At 36.9% G+C, this 21,616-nt stretch overlaps 1 protein-coding gene across 1 annotated transcript in view; it reads right to left on the bottom strand.

Moving 5' to 3' along the window:
- Nucleotides 1-16,154, bottom strand: part of LOC116880193 (membrane-spanning 4-domains subfamily A member 8-like) — a 30,968-nt gene extending 14,814 nt beyond the window's left edge. Inside the window, exons 1-4 of the mRNA XM_032879055.1 lie at nucleotides 16,096-16,154; nucleotides 13,726-13,778; nucleotides 12,541-12,684; nucleotides 3,134-3,190 (exon numbers count right to left, since the gene is read on the bottom strand). Coding sequence (XP_032734946.1) covers nucleotides 3,134-3,190; nucleotides 12,541-12,684; nucleotides 13,726-13,734 — 210 coding nt within the window. The 5' untranslated portion in view covers nucleotides 13,735-13,778; nucleotides 16,096-16,154. The remainder of the gene's footprint in view (nucleotides 1-3,133; nucleotides 3,191-12,540; nucleotides 12,685-13,725; nucleotides 13,779-16,095) is intronic.
- Nucleotides 16,155-21,616: the final 5,462 nt, after the last annotated feature.

Genomic DNA, 21,616 nt, shown 5'->3' with positions numbered 1-21,616 from the left:
ATGATACTCTATGTAGAAAACCCAAAGCATCCACCAAAAAATTGCTAAAACTGATAGAGGAATTCAGCAAAGTCATAGGATATAAAATCAATGCACAGAAGTCAGTTGCATTTCTCTACACTAATAATGAGACAAAAGAAAGAGAAATCAAGGAATTGATCCCATTTATAATGCACCAAAAACTATAAGATACCTAGAAATAAACCCAATCAAAGAGATAAAGGATCTGTACTCTGAAAACTAGAGAACATTTGGGGCACCTCGGTGGCTCAGTTGGTTGGCTCAGGTCATGATCCCAAGGTCCTAGGATCCAGCCCAGCATCAGGCTCCTTGCTCAGCAGAGTTTACTTATCCCTCTCCCTCTGCCCCTCCCTGCTCCTCCTGCTCTCTCTCTTTCTCTTTTATTCTCTCTCGCTCTCAAATAAGTAAATAAAAATCTTAAAAAAACCCCAAAGTATATAACACTAATGAAAGAAATTGAGGAAGACACAAAGAAATGGAAAAACATTCCATACTCATGGACTGAAAGAATGAACATCATTAAAATGTCTATGCTACGCAAAGCAATCTACACATTCAGTGCAGTCCCCACCAGCATTTTTCACAGGGCTGGAACAAACAATCCTAAAATTTGTATGAAACCAGATAAGACCCCAAATAGCCAAAGTAATGTGGAAAAAGAAAACCAAAGCTGGAGGCATCACAATTCTGGACTTCCAAGCTGTATTACAAAACTGTGACCATCATACAGTATGGTACTGGAACAAAAACAAACACATAGATCAATGGAGCAGAATAGAGAAAACACAAATGGACCCTTAACTCTATGGTCAACTAATCTTTGACAAAGCAGGAAAGAATATCCAATGGAGAAAAGACAATTTCTTCAAGAAACAGTGTTGGGAAAATTGGACAGTCACATGCAGAAGAATGAAGCTGGACCACTTTCTTACACCATACACAAAAATAAACTCAAAATGACAAGAATCCATCAAAATCCCAGAGGAGAACACAGACAGCAACTTTTTTGACCTCGGCCACAGCAATTTCTTACTAGGCACCTCTCCAAGGGCAAGGGAGACAAATGCAAAAATGAAGTATTAGGACCTCATCAGGATAAAAAGCTTTTTCACAGCAAAGAAAACAGTCAACAAAACTAAAAGGCAACCTGCTGAATGGGAGAAGATATTCACAAATGACAGATCAGATAAAGGGCTAGTTTCCAAGATATGTAAAGAAAATATCAAACTCAACATTCCCTGCCCCCAAAACAAATAATCCAATCAAGAAATAGGTAGAAGACATGAAAAGATATTTTTGCAAAGAAGATATCCAAATGGCCAAGAGACATATGGAAAATCACTAAACGTCACTTCACATCAGGGAAATACAAATCAAAACCACAGTGAGAATGGCTAAAATTAATAAGTCAGGAAACAACAGATGTCGGTGAGGATGTGGAGAAAGGGGTACCCTATTACACTTTTGGGGGGGAAGCAAACTGGTGCAGTCACTGTGGAAAACAGTATGGAGATTCCTCAAAAAGTTAAAAATAGAACTACCCTATGGCTCAGCAATTGCACTACTGGGTATTTATCCAAAGGATACAAACAGTGATTTGAAGGGCACATGCACCCCAATGTTTATAGCAACATATGTTATATGATGTAATGGATAATGTAATCCATTTTGGAGTTTTGGAGGGTAATTGGGTAATGGGCATTAAGGAAGGCACATGATGTAACGAACACTGGGTGTTATATGCAGCTGATGAATCACTGAATTCTCCCTCTGAAACTAATAATACAGTATATGTTAACTAAATGGAATTTAAAAAAAATTTAAAAATCTAGATCTTTAGAGATAGTTTTTTTTTTTTATTATGTTAGCCACCATACAGTACATCATTAGTTTTTGATGTAGTGTTCCATGGCTCATTGTTATACACAAACAATGAGCCATGGAACACTACATTATACACAACACCCAGTGCTCCATGCAATCCGTGCCCTCCTTAATACCCATCACCAGGCTAACCACCTCCCCAACCCTTGGTTTGTTTCTGAGAGTCCATAGTCTCTCATGGTTCATCTCCCCTTCTGATTCCCCCCCTTCATTTTTCCCTTCCTTCTCCCAATGTTCTCCATGCTATTCCTTATGTTCCACAAATAAGTGAGAAAAGAAGGGCCACATGAACCCCAATATTCATAGCAGCAATGTTCATGATAGCCAGACTGTGGAAAGAGCTGAAATACCCTTCAACAGATGAATGGATAAAGAAGATGTGGTCCATATATACAATGGAATATTACTCAGCTACCAGAAAGGATGAATACCCAACTTTTGCATCAACATGGATGGGACTGGAGGGGATTTTGCTAAGTGAAAAAAGTCAAGCATAGAAAGTCAACTATCTTTAGAGATGGTTGTTGATACTCTTGGTATATAATATAATCCACCCTGATAGGGTTTGTTGTGAGGTAATAGAGAAAAACTCTGAGTGAGGCATCTGGGAAATAGAAGCCATTTAAAACATCTTAACACTTGGGACGCCTGGGTGGCTCAGTTGGTTAAGCAGCTGCCTTCGGCTCAGGTCATGATCCCAGAGTCCTGGGATCGAGTCCCACATCGGGCTCCTTGCTCATCAGGGAGCCTGCTTCTCCCTCTGCCTCTGCCTGCCATTCTGTCTGCCTGTGCTCTCTCTCTCTCTCTCTCTGGCAAATAAATAAATAAAATCTTAAAAAAAAAAAAATTAAAAAAAAAAAAAACATCTTAACACTGTTTTAATCACATTTTTTCCCTTACACTGCTTCAAAGTATCCATTTACAAGTTTTCTATTATATTTGATATTTAATTTGAAAAAAATAACATAGCCTATTTAAATTTTCACTTCTGATTTCCTGGTTTGCTTCATGCATTCTGTGTTATTTTAATGTTTTATGAAATTAGCAAAGAATTATATTGGGGTCCATCCATTTAAAAAATTGTGAAGTATTATAAGGCAATGTTTTACATTTTAGTATTTTGAATAAATTTCTACTATTTAAGAGGCAGTGATATCCTCTCCTTACTGGTATCCTTGTTTTTGACAAGTTAAATTTTTATCCTTGAAATTGCCTCAATTATTCTTACCAATTTTGGGGAACGTGTCTTCTCTGCTTCTACTGCAAAAATTCCTGATATGATAAACTGAGAAAAAAAAAAGAGGCACCTGTAAGCAACTTTGTTATCACCCAAGAAATTCCTCTGACAACTTTTAATTAATTAATAACAAGTTTAATGAAAGGTCTATAAAATGTAACATTATGTTAACTTCATTACTGCTAAATTTAGAATCCATAACAACTTTATTACATTAGAAAATAATTCATAAGTTAGATATTTTTCACTTCTTTGGATTTCCCAAGTATCCACAATGATTGCTGAGAAGGTATATGTAATACTACATTAAATGAGTTATTTGTAGATAATTTTCTAAAACCAGAATCATAAGAAGACTTTTAATTTTTCAAAGCAAAATGATATTTAATATGGGGATACGAGACCATTTAAATAGGTTTGATGAGGTGTGAGGTAAAATCCCCAAATTTCTAAAATTCCTAAACGTTTCCTGTCCTTCAGCTCCTTCACTCTCCTGGTGATGTTCTGGTGGTCTCTACTTTGCGAGTGTAATGCAGTGTAATGCCAACTACCCAGAGTTAGCTCAGACTTCACAGGGTAAGGGCACAGGAATTCCAATAAGACTGCATTCACTTCAGACCCCAGCCATAAGCTTGGGGATTTCCAGACCACCTGGATTTCTGACCAACTGCCTACAAATACAAGGTTCTCCACTACCCATCTCAGGTTTGAGAATTTGCTAGAGTGACTTATAGAACCCAGGAAAGTGCTATACTTACAATTACACTGTTACCAGAAAAGGTACACATCAGGACCAGTCGAATGAAGAGATGCCAAGGGTGAGGTCTAGAATGGTCTGAAGCATGAAGCTTCCATGTTCTGAGCACGCATCACCCTCCTGGCACATCAATGTATATAATCAACCAGGAAACCTACCTGAGCCTCAGTTTCTGCAATTTCATTATGGGGTTACATTATGTTTCTGTGGTTGATCTTTCTGGCACAACCAGCTCTTGAACACTCAGGTATGGTGCAAGGGGCCCAGGAATAACCAAGACACTCATATCACTTGAGAAATTTCCCAGGAGTCAGGGAGTCAAAGCCAGCCAAATTCTCTATTTTATATCAGAGGGCTCTCTCCCCACTTTTGTCCCAATTATTTTTTAGATTCCTCAAAGAGTAAAGTAGTTTCTAATATTTTTTTTTCATTTTTTTTTAAATTTATTTTCAGCATAACAGTATTCATTGTTTTTGTACCACACCCAGTGCTCCATGCAATCCGTGCCCTCTCTAATACCCACCACCTGGTTCCCCCAACCTCCCACCCCCCAACCTCTTCAAACCCTTCAGATTGTTTTTTCAGTAAAAGTCCTCCTCTTTCTTGAGGAACCTGGGTTAATTTCTTTCTCTTTTCTTTTTTCTTTCCTTTCCTTTCTTCTTTCCTTTTTTTTTCCTCATCCAAAGAGAAATTGAAGTTTGAAAATAATTTGGCTGAAACACCAAAATTCCTATTGTAGTCCTATGGTAGTCCCTGGAAAAATCACGTAGTAATAAATCCATGGTTTTCTATTAAAGAGATGGAGGGAACAATTATTGGGTTAATGTTACACATGTATTTAAAATGGAATAAAGGAATATTTTTTAAAAATAAGATCATTTATTTAAAATCCAGTATCTAATAAATAGCACTTCAAAACAAATCCAGTACAATAATTTTTTTTCTTTCAAGATTTTATAAAATTCAAGCTAGTTAAAATACAGTGTAGTATTAGTTTGAGGAGTAGAATTTCATGATTCATCACTTGCATATAATACCCAGTGCTCACTATAAGTGCTCCCCTTAATGAACATCACCCTTTTACCCCATCTGCCCACCTACCTGCCCTCCAGCAATCTTCAGTTTGTTCCATATAGTTAAGAGTCTCTTACGGTTTGACTCTCTCTGTTTTTAATCTTAACGTATTTTCCCTTACCTTACCCTATGTTCATCTGTTTTGTTTCTTAAATTCCACATATAAGTGAAATCATATGTTATTTGTCTTTCTCTGACTGATTTTGCTTAGCAAAACACACTCTAGTTCTATCCACATTACATACCCTCTAGCATTTACAACAACATGGATATAAATGATTTTTCCTTAGAAACTTGTCCAATTATTTCTTTTGGTTCTTTCTTTCTTTTTCCATTATAATTTCATTTAGATAGTGCTCCTAATGCTTCACTTGAATTCCATGCTCTTGGATCGGAAGAATAAATATTGTTAAAATGTCTATACTGCCTAGAGCAATCTATACTTTTAATGCCATTCCAATCAAAATTCCACCGGTATTCTTCAAAGAGCTGGAGCAAATAATCCAGAAATTTGTATGGAACCAGAAGAGACCCCAAATCGCTAACGAAATGTTGAAAAACAAAAATAAAACTGGGGGCATCACGTTACCTGATTTCAAGCTTTACTACAAAGCTGTGATCACCAAGACAGCATGGTACTGACATAAAAACAGACACATAGACCAGTGGAACAGAGTAGAGAGCCCAGATATGGACCCTCAACTCTATGGTCAAATAATCTTTGACAAAACAGGAAAAAATATACAGTGGAAAAAAGACAGTCTCTTCAATAAATGGTGCTGGGAAAACTGGACAGGTATATGTAGGAGAATGAAACTCGACCATTCTCTTACACCGTACACAAAGATAAACTCAAAATAGATAAAAGACCTCAATGTGAGACAGGAATCCATCAGAATCCTAGAGGAGAACATAGGATTATGTTCCTCTTCGATATCAGCCACAGCAACTTCTTTCAAGATATGTCTCCAAAGGCAAAGGAAACAAAAGCCAAAATAAACTTTTGGGACTTTATCAAAATCAAAAGCTTCTGCACAGCAAAGGAAACAGTCAAGAAAACAAAGAGGCAACCCACGGAATGGGAGAAGATATTTGCAAATGACAGTACAAACAAAAGGTTGATATCCAGGATCTATAAAGAGCTCCTCAAACTCAACACACACAAAACAGATAATCATATCAAAAAATGGGCAGAAGATACGAACAGACACTTCTCTGAAGAAGACATATAAATGGCTATCAGACACATGAAAAAATGTTCATCATCACTAGCCATCAGGGAGATTCAAATTAAAACCACATTGAGATATCACCTTACACCACTTAGAATGGCCAAAATTAGCAAGACAGGAAACAACATGTGTTGGAGGGGACGTGGAGAAAGGGGAACCCTCTTACACTGTTGGCGGGAATGCAAGTTGATGCAGCCACTTTGGAAAACAGTGTGGAGATTCCTCAAGAAATTAAAAATAGAGCTTCCCTATGACCCTGCCATTGCACTACTGGGTATTTACCCCAAAGATACAGATGTAGTGAAAAGAAGGGCCATCTGTACCCCAATGTTTATAGCAGCAATGGCCACGGTAGCCAAACTGTGGAAGGAATAATTTTTTAATGTGATTTATGTCATGGAGGATAGATACAATTTTACTGGTTTCAATTAGAACTTCTTGTCGATTTCTAAAAAGTTTTTAATTTAAATTCAACTTAGTTAACACATACTGAATTACTAGTTTCATAGGGAGAGTTCAGTGTTTCATCAGTTGCATATAACATGCCTATCACCAATTACCCATCCTTCCATCCCCCTCCCCTCCAGCAACCCCCAGTTTTTTCCCTATAGTTAACAGTCTCTTATGGTTTGCTTCCCTCTCTGTTTTCATATTATTTTATTTTTCCTTCCCTTCACCTGTGTTTCTCTATTTTGTTTGTTAAAATCCATGTATGAATGAAATTTTATGGTGTTTGTCTTTCTCTGACTGACTTATTTCACCTAGCATAATATGCTCTAGTTCCATCCAGGTCATTGCAAGGTTATTTGTATTTTTAAGAGTCTTTGTCTTTCAGAGATGCATGCTGAAATATTTACACATAAAATTATGTGATGTCTAGGAACTGCTTCAGAATAATCTGAGTAAAACAGGGAAAGTGAATGGAAGGATGTATGAAGCAAGACTAAATATGAGCTGATAATTGTCTAAACTAGGTCCAAGGGGTCAATATACTCTTCTGTTTCTTAATGTTTGAAATTTTCCATAATAAAAGGCTTGGCATGCTAAAAAATAAAGAAACTTCTTGTTGAGTACATGAGCTTTTATTACTAGAAAATACACACTGTTATAGTGAGTCCACTCACATGAATGTTTAATAGAATGCTATTGAAAACTATTTTTTTAAATTTTTTATTTTTTCAGCGTAACAGTATTCATTGTTTTTGCACCACACCCAGTGCTCCATGCAATCTGTGCCCTCTCCAATACCCACCACCTGGATCCCCCAACCTCCCACCCCCCACCCCTTCAAAACCCTCAGATTGTTTTTCAGAGTCCATAGTCTCTCATGGTTCACCTCCCCTTCCAATTTCCCTCAACTTCCTTCTCCTCTCCATCTCTCCTTGTCCTCCATGCTATTTGTTATGCTCCACAAATAAGTGAAACCATATGATAATTGACTTTCTCTGTTTGACTTATTTCACTCAGCATAATCTCTTCCAGTCCTGTCCATGTTGCTACAAAAGTTGGGTATTCATCCTTTCTGATGGAGGCAGAATACTCCATAGTGTATATGGACCACATCTTCCTTATCCATTCGTCTGTTGAAGGGCATCTTGGTTCTTTCCACAGTTTGGCGACCGTGGCCATTGTTGCTATAAACATTTGTACCCCAATGTTTATAGCAGCAATGGCCACGGTCGCCAAACTGTGAAAACTATTTTATTAACAGAAAATATCATTTAAAAAGCATTTAATCTGCAGTTAATTTCTGAAATGTAAGAAACACCCCAAAGTCACCTATCCTGAATATCTTATTATTTTCTGGTATTGGATGGAAAGACAGTTGTTTCTGAAAATCTTTTGCACAGTGAAGGAAACCATCAATAAAACAAAAAGAAAGCCTACTGAATGGTAGAAGATATTTGCAAATGATATATCCAAGAAGGAGCTAATATCTAAAATAAATAAAGAAGTTACACACCTCAACACCAAAAAACAAGTAATCCAATTAAAAATGGGCAGAAGATATGAACAGATATTGTCCCAAAGAGGAAATACAGATGGCCAATATACTTGAAACGATGCTCAACATCACTCATCATTAGGGGAATGCAAATCAAAATCACAATGAGATATAACCTCACACCTATCGGAAAGACTAAAATAAAAAACACAAGAAACAATAAGTATTGGTGAAGATGTGGAGAAAAAGGAACGCTTGTGCATTGTTGATGGAAACGCAAGCTGGTGCAGCCACTGTGGAAGACAGTACATAGGTTCTTCAAAAAATTAAAAGTAGAATTAGTATATGGTCCTATAATTCCACCACTACTGGGAATTTATCCAAAGAATATGAAAACACTACTTTGGAAAGATATATGCACCCCTACATTTATTGCAGCATATTCACAATAGCCAAGATATGGAAGCAACCCAAGTGTTCAACCATAGATGACTGAGGTAAAGAAGTGGTGTGTAACATATAATGGAATATTACTCAGCCATTCAAAAGGTGAAATCTTTCAATATGCAACAACATGGGTGGATCTAGAGGGCATAATGCTAAGCAAATTAAGTCAGTCAGAGAAAGACAAATATCATATGATTTCACATCACAAAGGATGTGGAATTTAAGAAAACAAAATGAAGAAAGGCGAGAAAAACAAACAAAAAAAACCTCTTAACTATAGAGAATGAACTGGTAGTTACCAGAGGGGAGGTGGGTGGGCGGGGGGTGGGTGAAATAGGTGACGGGGACTAAAAGTACCTTTATTGTGATAAGCAGTGAGTAATGTATTGAATTGTTGAATCATTATATTGTGCGCTGAAACTAATATAACACTGTATGTTAATTACACTTGATTAAAAATAATTTTAAAATAGATAGTTGTTGTGCATAGTTGTACATCAAGAATGGTTCCCCCCCCATTGGTATAAACTGCATGTATGCATGCAGCCTTTCTAAAAAAAGACTATCCACAGTCTGTAATGAGGGCAGCCGTGCATGTTCTTTCCTCAGAAACATGGGGCCTTTGACCATCACACACTTTCGTGTCTTATCAAAATACGAAGAAAATAAAATGGTATGATATGATAGAGGATACCTTGGGGGTTGAATCTGAAGAGGTTTTTCAAAATGATCTCTCAGAGAAGGTGACATTGAAGCTGACAATAAGCATCAAAACTTGGGGGATGATCGTCCCCAGGAAAAGAAACTGCTCCTGCAAAGGACTTAACCCTCAGTGCAAGGGCACTTCCCTCTGCGAATTCTCCCATTGTTAATGGCCAGATGCTGTAAGTACCTATGGTCCATGTTTTCCTAATAACTCTCAAATATGTTGAAAAAAATTACACACCTATTCATTTGCCTCTTTATTTATTTAAACCCCCTTAGTTCAAAATTGAATTTAGATAAATTGCATAAATGCAGGCATTAGGTTTAAAAATTAATAAATAGGACAATTAACCCATTTTTTTTAAAGGGCAAAGAATCTAAATTGACACTTCTCAAAAGAAGACAGATAAATGGTCTATATGAACATGAAAGGATGCTCCACACCTATAGTCAAAGAGAGAAAATCAAAAGGAGATACTATTTTCTACCCATTAGCATGGCTATAATCAAAATAATGATGATAAGCACTGGTGAGAAGGGAGAAAAACAGCAGGCCTCAATCTCAGTGTTGCTGGTGGAAAACAGCTTAGTGGTTCCTCAAGTCTTTAAACACATAGTAACCACAGCAATTCCATCCTGGTTATATAGTCAAAAGAAATGAAAACACAAAGAAGATGAAACTAAAGAGGGAGACAGACCGTAAGAGACTATTAATCTCAGGAAATAAACTCTGGATTGCTGGGGGGTGGGGGAAGGAGAAGGTGGCTGAGTCATGGACATTAGGGAGGGTGTGTGCTATGGTGAGTGCTCTGAATTGTGTAAGATTGATGATTCACAGACCTGTACCCCTGAAGCAAATAATACATTGTATGTTAATAAAAAAAGAAATGAAAACATAAAAAAATAAAAAAAAATTAATAAATAAAGACACTAGGGATAAAAAGAGTACATAATCAGCTGAGGCCAGGGGTAATTTTAGTCCAGTGAAATTCTAGTGTGGGTCTCTGAACAATCAAAGGACTGGACAGAACTTGTCTTCACTCTTGACTCTTAGCTAGTGGCAGCTTTCTTACTGTGTGGTAACATAAAAACAGGGCATGTAATTATATGTAAATCAAGCATGGCTCACCACATTGGGTGACCAATGCTCTCAATCTCCTCTTGGATTATCACCATAACTCTGAGGACAGACTCAGTTAATCACTGTATCAGGACAAAAGTATATACTGCACTTGCTCCATTAGCTAACACCACATTATTTTTCTTTTTTGCAGGAAAACTCAATGAAAGAGTTTTCTAAACTTAGGCTCTGTCTTCTGATTCTTTTTAAAAATAATTTCAATCAGGTTTTTAGCACCACCTGACAATGAACCTCTTCTTGTCAAGATCACTCACGACCTCAATGTTGCAAGAGCCAATGGCAATTTTAGCTCTTATCTCATCCAACTTGACCTATCTATAGTCATTAAGAGTTGACAGCTCCCTCTTTGACTCTACCTTCTTCATTTGGCTTCCAGGATAGTATACTCTCCTGTTTTACTCCTCAGTTTTCTTTGTTTGTCCCTCTTCTTCAATCTGAATACCTAATGCTGGAGATGCCGCAGTATCAGACGGCCTGAGTAGGCCATAGTCCTCCTCTCCACAAATAAGATAACTTCTTGCTAGAACAACTTCTTGCTAGAATTTTCATCTTGTATCATTGCATACCATCAGTATGCCAATGACCTTATATTTATAGTTTTTTCCCCAAACTCCAGACTCATGTGTATAAGCAGGACACTTGGTATCTCTAATGTCTAAGACATCTCTGATACCTAAAACGGATTTCAAACCCTACATGCCCCAAACTGAACATGTGAAAATCCACCCCCTTTAAACTCAGAGACTTACCCATCTCAGTCGATGATAAATTTATTCTTTTAATTGCTTGACTCATTAATTTGAAGAGTCCTTTATTCCCCCCACCTCCCACATCCCATATCCAAGCCATCAGGAAATTTCTGGGGCTCTAATATAAAAATATATCCAGAATTAACTTTTCCTTGTATTACCTCTCTGGTTTGAGCCACTATACTCTCTCACCTGCATAACTATAATCAGATCTTTTAAAAGGCTCCTTGCTTGAGTCTTTGCTCCTTTACAATCTTTTAATGGTTCTTAAATATTTAAGTTAGATCATGTCATTCCTCTGTTCAACACCCTGCAATGGCTCTCAGGGTTATTTGGAGTAATATTACATCTAATGACTGCAGGTCCTTAGATTAACATACTTCCTATCATATAACTGACCTCTTTTCCTACCAATCTCTCTTAGCTCAATTTTCTCCATCCATACTGGCCATTTGTTCAGTAAATGGTCCATACTTGCTCTCAGCCTAGGGTCCTCTCCTTGTACACTCTTTCTTCAGACATCCCTTGTGGCTTCTCACTTCATCTCCTTCAAGTCTTTGTTCAAATGTCTTTTCTCAATGAAGCTTGAATTCAATATAAAATAAAAAATATAAAAATTGCAACCTTATACCTTTTTATCCTCCTCTACATTATTTTTCCCACAGTACTTTTCTTCTTTTAATACATTATCATTTGCTAGAAGGCAAACTTTACAAGGGTAGGGAATCTTGGTCTCTTTTGTTCACTACTGTAACTGACATACTTAGAACAGAGCTTAGCCTCCATGAGGTAGTGAATATTTGCCAAGTGAGTGAAAAATATTTCTGTGAGATAGGCAGGTATTTTTTAGAAGTTTGTGGGAAAATAGAAGGAGACGGAACATTTTAAACCATGCTATAAGACAATATACATCCCTTGGAAATCCTTTTTGAAGTCTTCCAAATTCCTCCGGGGTCAATAGCCCCCTGCTCTTTCTTTACCTTTTTGCCAAACTACTTTCAAAGTCCATTCTATTGCCCCAACCATTAAGCTCTGGCTCTCAGCTTGCCTATATTATTGGCAAACATGAGTCTTATAAGTAAACATTTACTACCTATCTCAAATGCCCTTTGAGGAAACTTACCATTCCTTGTCCCTAATATTCATTCAACTAAATAGAATTTTTATATAGAAGAATTTTAAATAAATAATTTATCATCTTAAAATAGCTTTAGTAGAATGAGTTTCCTGACAGCAAGAATTGTATATTTTCACATGTGGCATCTCTAAATTATTGCCTGGCTGCAGAAACTGGCACAAATACATAGAATAAATGAATGCATGATCATCAGTGAGATAATTTACTCACAATCAAGAATGCCCCAAATGGGTATCCTGACATCAACGTTAAAGGCAGGTAATTTATTGAAACTGAATCAAATTCTCTGACATATAAGTATATCCAGAAATATCCCAGAACACAGTGGATCAGACCAATCATTACTTGGGCAGCCTGTGAGAAAAGAATGTCATAATCAGTTATCCAGACATTTAAAATTTCAAGAGAGTTACAAATTGGATGACAGAAAGGGCATGGGTGGAGTACAGCTTCTGTGTTTCTGAATCATAGGGGGTCTTTGCCACTACTCCTGTTTAGCTCTAGAAATTACAAAAACTGGGGAGAAGCCAAGGTAATGGAGAAAGGTAGCAGCCAAATAGTGCTTGGAATCTCTACAGGTACCTCATACAGGGGTTATTCATGAGTATTTCCTAGCAATTTGTGGAGGTGTGGTTGCTTTCAAGTAAATGAAGGTGTCTAGGGACTTATTTATGAATGAAGATACGTAGCACCCTCTAGTTCTGAGAGAACGGTAGTCTCTGCAGGCCATTCTGCCTCTTCTTCTTGTCTGTATGCTCAGTGCCAGTTCTTTTTTCTGATACATTTCTACCATCTCCATTCCCCTCAACCAGATAATGTGACAGTGATTTTCTTCCATTAGCAATTTTGACTTTTGGCACCATGAGAGGATCACTTGCAACCATGCCTGATGAATCCTAAGATTCTGGTCCCAATGGTCTTTGGCACTTTCCTAAACCCAGATTTAACTTACAGCCCTGGTTTTTAATCTGACTCAAGAGCCCACTAGGTAAGGTATATGATAGAGAAAGATATAGCATGCTAGGTGTGGTTGGGGTGGAGGAGTAGGAATAGTGCTCCAGAATATCACCTTCCCCAAGATAAATGTACAAGAAGTGTGCCAAGAACGCAATGCTGTGAGATGATCAATGTCTACAAAGCTCTGTGATATAGATTATCTCTTGAATATACCCCTAACCTCATCATCTTCTTTAGGACCTACAGTGTCAGATTTACTTTAAATCATAAACATACCTAGACAAAAGAAAATTATAGGGGTAGGATTGCTGGAACTCATTCCATCAATTTTCTTTCATTAGGATGTTGAGGCAGAGGAGTCATTGTCTTCTCTTAAAAAATATTTGGAACTTACAATAAACTGGTAGTTTATCCACTTAAGTAGCACTTAGTCCTTACCCCCAACATTCTGGTTTCTTCTTTCAACACAATGTGGGATGATGTCTTATGACCTAAAATATAGCATAAACATAGAATGAATGGAACATATTTTTAGAACAAAATGTAAAAGAATAAATAGTGACTGTTGAATAAGGTACTTAAAAGTTATTGAGAAATTTATTCTTGCATTTCTAATTTTTCACAATGAAACAATTCTCTAAAATAATTTAAAATAAACCCATTGATATGCTCTCTTGAACATAGCTAATGACCTCTTAAAAACTCTAATGCTCCTATTAGATTTTATCCATCATTTATGAACTTTAAAGTCACTCTGAGAATCCTTAGGATTCTTAGAGGCAGACAACAGAATTTAATCTGGCTGGTTTAAGCAAAACAGATATTAGTGAGCTCAAAGAATCACTGGTAAAGTTAAGTTTGTAAGCCAATGCCCAGAGGGAAACCACTGATTTAGACTGAAGAAAAGGTGTCCTTGCTACTTCCCACCCCAGCACTCTATGGCAGATGGTCAAACCTTCCTGCCTTCCTGGGCCAACATCTGTGTAGGCAACATTGAAGCTCGGTGTAGGGTCTATTTTGTTGTTCTCTTTCAAACTGAACTCTAGTGCAAGAGTAAGTGATTTGCAGACTAGACCACATGACCATTGCAGGGGAGGCTGGGGAATATAACTTCTTTGGATTCAACTTTGAAAAGGTAGCTTTCACAATTTAGCAATGAATAAGAAAAAAAAAGATGTTCAAAGATATGGTACTCACCTCTTGAGTTTAGTACAGGTTAGCGTGGGCAATTCTAGCATGCCTCCAAATTAATCCAGCTCATGAGAAGTGTCTAGAAACAACAACCCATCAAACACTGTAGTGGCTTCTGCCATCTTTATGGCTCTTTCAGGCGGGAGACTGAGCTTTGTCTGCCTGCATCTGCCTTACAACTCGAGCAGGTGCTTCTCTTGAGCCCTCCATGCAACTGTAGCAGCTTCATGACCCCCAATTGTCTAATGGTCGATATTGGAAATCCCCCCCCCTAACTACAACTTGCTAAAGAATAAAAAAAATACAAAACAATAATCCAATAGACACAGCTGAGGAACTTAAATCCTTAAGTCCACTCTCTATACTGAGACCAAAAAGACATTTCTAAACTGAGAATCAAATGTGGAAATCACCTGTTCAGAATCTTTCACTGGCTCCTTGTTGCCCTCAGGCCTCAGTGAACATTCTTTTATGTGGCACATTAGAGTTGGGTAGGATTTGCCTCAACTTCCTTCTCCCCACATAGTACGCCATCCATTCTTGGCCACTGACATTATTATCATGTGGCTTTAACTCATGTTTTTAAAGTGTCTTCCATTTACATCTTTGCTGCTGTAAAACCTCACAGTGTCGAAATGTCTGGCTCTAGCAATGTATATTTAAATTGTTGGAACTTGATAGTTGTTTGCTAAATCCATCTGCCAATAAGATTAAATTTCTATCTATTGATCAACCACACAATCATATTATGTATAAGTGGACAGATTTGTTTACATCAGTCATGTCACATATGTTTGGGAAGTCAGCCTTAAAGCATAGATTCTCTGGCATTTATTGAGTTAATTTTATTGGAAAAAATAGAGTCATTCCCCAGAGCATGGGAATCCAAGAAAAAAAAAGAACAGGCTCCTCGGGACATATGGGTGTTAGGTATGGACAATGAGCTCTGGTTTTGATGTTGAGGGTCAGACTGAATTTCTATGGGCAGGGCATAAAGATTGCAGAAAGTGATTCCCGGAAGAGTCGCTTCTCACATGGAGAACTCTCTGTGGCTTGCTCCAGGTGAGCAAAGGAAGAATTTACTTATTTAATCATGATTAAAGATTCTCCCAAGTAATACTTGCCAACCCAGCCAGGAAAGGATACACAAACAGAGAAACTCTTAACTCACAGTTCTTGAAAATCAATCATTCCTATCATGAAGAATATTATGCTTATATATATTTTTGTAGCAAAATCTGGTGTACATCTCCTACTAAGCCACAAAGAATATGGGAATATGAGCAAAAGGTGGAGGGCAGGAGTCAGTATTGCTACTACTTGTTCCATGACCCTGGGATCCCCAAGTCACTACACCCTATGTTCTCCTGCAAATTAGCCAACCTACCTTCATCTGAGAGGATGCTGTGTGTGTAAAACAGGTCAGTTATTGGAAACACACAATGGAAGAAGGGGTAGTGAAAGGAATACACAGAAAGTAGAATAGTGTATTAATCGGGGTTCTTCCCAACTGTGTTTGGGAAGCACTCTGACTAAGGGGTCATTGGAATACCTGCCCCCTAGGGTAGTTTTATTCTTAGCAACAGTGACAACTTGGCTAAGGCTCCCTACACTCACGTGGAGGCTTCTTGGTTCGTATTATCCCATGTGGTGACCTTGGTTCAGGTTCTTGCAGCTCTAACATCTGGATGAGCCCTGCCCTTGGTTCAGAGCCTTACTGCTCCGACATCTGGATGAGCCGTGTCCTTGATTCAGGGTCTTGCAGCTCCGACATATGGACTGGCGCTACTTCCTCGGTTGAGGCCCTCGTCCTCCGTTGCAAGATTCTAACTCTGCGGTTGTGGCCGAGAGCTCGGCGTCAGGGATCACTGCGCGAGGAGTCCCACGTGGACGCCCACAACGTGGTGAGATCCCTGCAGTTTCACGAAGGCTGCAAGTTCCCATGATGAGGGCGGGGTAGTGGGATGACAGCAATGCTGTTCCTCATTGGTTGTGTCAACATCATACTCTGTCTTTCTTTGGTGGTTGTGGTTGAAGCTACCCACAGACTGATCCTGCGGTGTTCCTATCCCTAACTGCAGAGATCCCTCCTTGGAAGAAGCCTCAGCATCAGAAGTCCCCTACAACCAAGAATCTTCTGTAAGATGTGGTGCATACAATTTCTATGGTCCTCAGTTTATTCTTTTGTAAAGTGTAGATAATATCAGCACAAGTACCTCACAGGCTCATCACATACAGCATTGAAGACCAAGTTGTTTTACAGACATATTCCATTGTTAGAAACATATAGAATAAGTGTGTGTGTGTGTGTGTGTGTGTGTGTGTGTGTACTTTCATGTTGGACCCGATAGATTATTTTTTTATGCTCAGTTTAACAGTTTAACTGTCCCAATACATGATAGGAACAAATCAATGACTACCAAGTCTAGCTTAAATTGTTAAATTATTTGCATCACATGGCTAATTATGAATAGCAGAGGGGACTAATATTTGTCAAATTCCTTTATGTTTGGTGTTTTATCAGTTAATTAATTCAAGAAGGTTTCACTGTGCATTGGTATGTGCCAGGCACTGTTCTCAATACGAGGGATACAGCAATGAAGAAAACAGTTGAAATACCGTGCCCAGTTGGGGTCTTTTATTAAGAAGGGGGAAACCAATAATAAGCAAGATCTATAAGAAAAATTTATACTGTGAAAGTGACCACGCTAAAGAGAACAATCAAGTACAGAGGGAAATTGGGTATGTGTATAGATGGAAATGTAAAGTAGGGCATTCACAAAAGTCCTCCTTACGAACAGGACATTTGATCAAAGGCTCCAAGAAAGTGAAGGAGAGAACCTTGTAAATATCTGGGAAGAGAAAGTGCCCAGGATAAAGAAAGGCAGCAGGACAGTGTCTGATGCTGCTCAAGGAAAATGGTGTGGCAAGAAGAGGGAGGGAGGAAAGGAAGCCAGATCATACAGGGCCTTATTAGGAGTTTGGCTTTACCCGTGAGAAGGATGAGATACTACTGAAAGTTTTACATTTAATATTTTATCACGGAAAATTTCAAATATGTAGGAAAAAAATATGATGCTCTCACAGAGCCATCACCCAGCCTCAACAATTATACTTTGCAACCTTGTTTTCCAGCAATTACCCTTCTTGTTTATTTTTTTCTGGTTCAGGCAACATATAATTTCACCTTTAAATATTTCAGTGTGTGTTCTAATAGTTGAGTTTTTTAAAAAGAAAATATCATCATTAAACCCAATAAAATTAATAGTTTCTTAATCTTATCTAATATCTAATTCATACTGAAATTCACTGATTGTCTTAAAAATGTCTTTTTGTAGTTGGTTAGTTTGAATCACTATTCAAATAAGGTCTACTTACTGCATCTGGTTGCTTTATGTTTTAAGTCTTCTAAAAACTTTCAGTTTTCCTCCTTTTTAAAATGCTGTGTATTTACTGAAAAAAGTAGCTAGATCATTTGGCTCTTCTAATTTCCCACATTCTGAATTTATCTAATTGCTTCTATGTGGTGTCATTTAACTTGTTTCTCTATTCTTCATATATCCTATAAACTAGGAGTCATATATAGAGGCTTCACTAGATTTAGGTTCAGATTTTCTGGCAAAATGCTGGATAGCTGGAGCTATGTACTTCCTTTGTATCACCATGGGAGACAGTTGATTGACTGATTGCCTTGCTTTAGTGATAAAAATTGATGAGTGCAATTAGGCTCTGTCTTAATTTACCCACTACACATTTGCTCATCAATTTTTTAAAAAATTTTCATTTTAATTTAAAAAATTAACATATAATATATTATTTGTTTCAGGGGTAATCTATTGAGATATTTACTTAGATCTATATACCATTGGAGATTCCACAATGATGGCTTTCTTAATCTTATTATTTTCCTTAATTTATTGTCTGATATTCTTCTGAAAAGAGTAAATTCATTTGAGGAATTATTTCATTCTCCAAAAGTAGTTTGTATAAGAAAGTCAAAGGTCAAAGGCATTCTGGAATGGCATAGTAAGGACCTGCAAAAATCTGCTTCTCCATAAAAGCAATGAAGACACTGGAAAAAAAATTGTCAAAATCAACTTTCCAGAATTCTGGAAATTAATCAAAGACTTGCAACAATCTGAGAAGTGTTTATTCAAGAAAAATGTCTGATTTTTGGTAATAACCTTTGTTGTATTTTAATTTGACCTGTTTCCACTCTCATCTTCCTGGTAGCTTTTAAAAACACAGTTTCAGAATGATGATGACTGTGAAAACCAGCAGCCAAACAGCCATTAGAGAGGGCAAAACAGATTCAGAATTCTCCCAAAAGTCCTCCTCCCATAGAATTGCCACTATTTGATCAGTATGTCACCTCCTTAGAAAAACTCTATTCACAGTGCTTATCTTTATTTGACCTGACCCAGAGCTTGTTCAATAAGAAAAGCCCTATTCCAGGGTGTTTGTGAAACCAATAGGTGGCTTTTTAAAAACTGTCAATACCAGCCACCTGGAAGCAATACAAGTAATAATATCAGCAATACAGATTGGATGAAAAACTTAAAAGTGAAAATCTAGGATACTGTAAAGCTCTGACATATCCCTTGACATCTAGTAAGCCTCATGCATGTACAGGGTTATGCAGTGCCAAGAAAAGACCCAAGAAGGCTCCAATCTCTGGATGGCCTTGAGGCTGTGTGTGAATAAGAAGTGAAGGCTAAGGCAGAGTTTTAAGATCCCAAAATGTTGAAGGCATTCTCTGATAACTTGCAGATCCCTTCAGTAAGGAGTGGGAAACCTGTAGCCTCAAGCAACTTAAGTATATCTCACTCCAGTCATCAGCTGAGCACTAAGTTAATCAAGCAGAAATTCAATGATTACACGTGACAAATACAGACTTTACAAAATTAGCCCTGGAAAGCCACTGAACAACAGCAACAACAAATAATAGAACTCTGATAAAAACTCTCAAGAGCTGATTTCCCAAGTTGTCTCATTATATTGTTTAGAATGTCCAGTTTTCAACAAAAAATTATAACATACAAAGAAACTGGGAAATACAGGCCATAGAATGGGGGGGGGGGGCAATAATAGAAAGTGTTCCTGAGGATGATAAGTCTAATAGAAAAGACTTAAATCAGCTATTGTGAATTTATTCAAAGAGCTAAAGAAAACAATATCTAAAGAGTAAAAGGAAAAGTTTGAGAACAACATCTCACAAAATAGAGAATATCAATAAAGAAACTGAAATTGTAAAAATAGACCCAAATAGAAACTCTGGAATGGAAAAGTACAATAAGTGAAATGAAAAATTCCCCAGAGAAGCTCAACAGTAAATTTGAGCAGGCAGAAGAAAGAATTAGAAAACGTAATGCTGGGTTAATTGAAATTATTCAGTCTGATGAGGAGAAACAAAAATAATACAGAAAAATGAACTGAGTCTAAGTGATCTGTATAATATCCAACATATCAATATAGGCATAATGGGAAAGTGAGAAGGAAAGAGAAAGAAAGGGGCATAAAGAATATTTGAAAAGGTAATAGCCAAAAAATTCCCAAGTTTGATGAAAAATATTAATCCAAGAAGCACAAGAAATTCCAAGTAGAGTAAACTCAACGGGGTCAATATCTAAACACATCAAAGTCAAAACGTTGAAAGGCATCACAGAAAGAGAATCTTGAAAATAGCAAGAGGAAAAGCAAGTTATGTTCAAGAAATTTTCAGTAAGATTAACATCTGATTTATCTTAAAAACAAGCAAACAAACAAACAAAAACATCTGACTTATCATAAACCATGGAGGTCAGCAGACAATGGAATGGTATCCTCAAATTCCTGAAAGAAAAGGAATATCAAAATGAATTCTATATCTAGCAAAAGTAAAAGTAACTTTAAAAATTCCCAGGCATATAAAAACTAAAAGAACTCATTGTTACCAAACCTTCCCTACAAGAAACACTAAAGGGAGTCCTTCATGCTGAAAGAAAAAACACTAGATATTAAGTCAACTCTACATAAGGAAATAAAAAGCTATTTATAAAGGTTATTAGATGACTAAATGTAAAGTCAATGTAAATATATATATTTTTCTAACTCTTATTCTCCTATTTTATTTAAAAGACAATTGTATAAAGCAATAATGAAGAGGAGGGAGAATATCCCAACTCATTCTATAAAGCCAGTATTATCCTGATACTAAGGCCAAAGACATCACAAAAAGAAAAGAAAAGAAAAGAAAACTAAAGACCAACATGCCTTATGAATATATACACAAATCCTCAACAAAACAAATCCAGCAACATATAGAAAGGATTATATACTATGACCAAGCAGGTTTTATCCTAGGAATGCAAGGTTGGTTTGATGTCTGAAAAATCAATCAGTATAATACACTTGTTCATTGAATAAAGCACAAAAAGCAAATGATGATAACAGATAAAAAAAGCTTTTGAAACAAACACAAACAAACATTCATGACAAAAATACTAAATAAGATAGGGATAGAAGAAAAACTCTTTAACCTGATGAAAGTCATCTATGAAAAATCCACAACTAACATCATTCTTAATGGAGAAGGACTAAATTATTTCTCCTTAAGAGATGAAGATGACAAGGATGGTTATTCTTCCCTCTTCTATTCAAAGTCATACTGAAGGTTCTAGCCAGGGAAATTAGGCAATAGAAACAAATAAAAAGCATCAGATTAACTAAGAAAGAAGTAAAATTACCTTTGTTCACAGATAGAAAATTCTGAAAAATCCACAAAAATGATTAAAACTAATAAGTTCAGCAAACTGGCAGGAAACACATCAATACATAAAATTAACTGCATTTATATACATACATTATGGATCAGAACACTTACTATTTATGAGGATAGTAATCCTCACATTGATAATCCTTATCAAAATCTCAACTGAATTTCTTGTAGAAACTGACAAGCCAATCCTAAATTAGGGAAATACAAGGGACTCAGAATAGCTTAAGTGATTTTGAAAAAAAGAAAGATTCATAGTCTTCTTGATTTCAGTGCTTACTACAAAGCTACAGTAATCAGGACAGTGTGATACTGGCATAAAGACAGACATAAAAATCCATGGTACAAAATTGAAATTCCAGAAATAAATGCTTACATTTATGG

The sequence above is a fragment of the Lontra canadensis genome, unplaced genomic scaffold, assembly GCF_010015895.1.
Source record: "Lontra canadensis isolate GAN:19392208 unplaced genomic scaffold, GSC_riverotter_1.0 scaffold66, whole genome shotgun sequence".
NCBI classification, from domain to species: Eukaryota; Metazoa; Chordata; class Mammalia; order Carnivora; family Mustelidae; genus Lontra; species Lontra canadensis.
The sequence above is the reverse complement of the archived record's forward strand: the minus strand, read 5'-3'. Positions and strand labels throughout refer to the sequence as shown.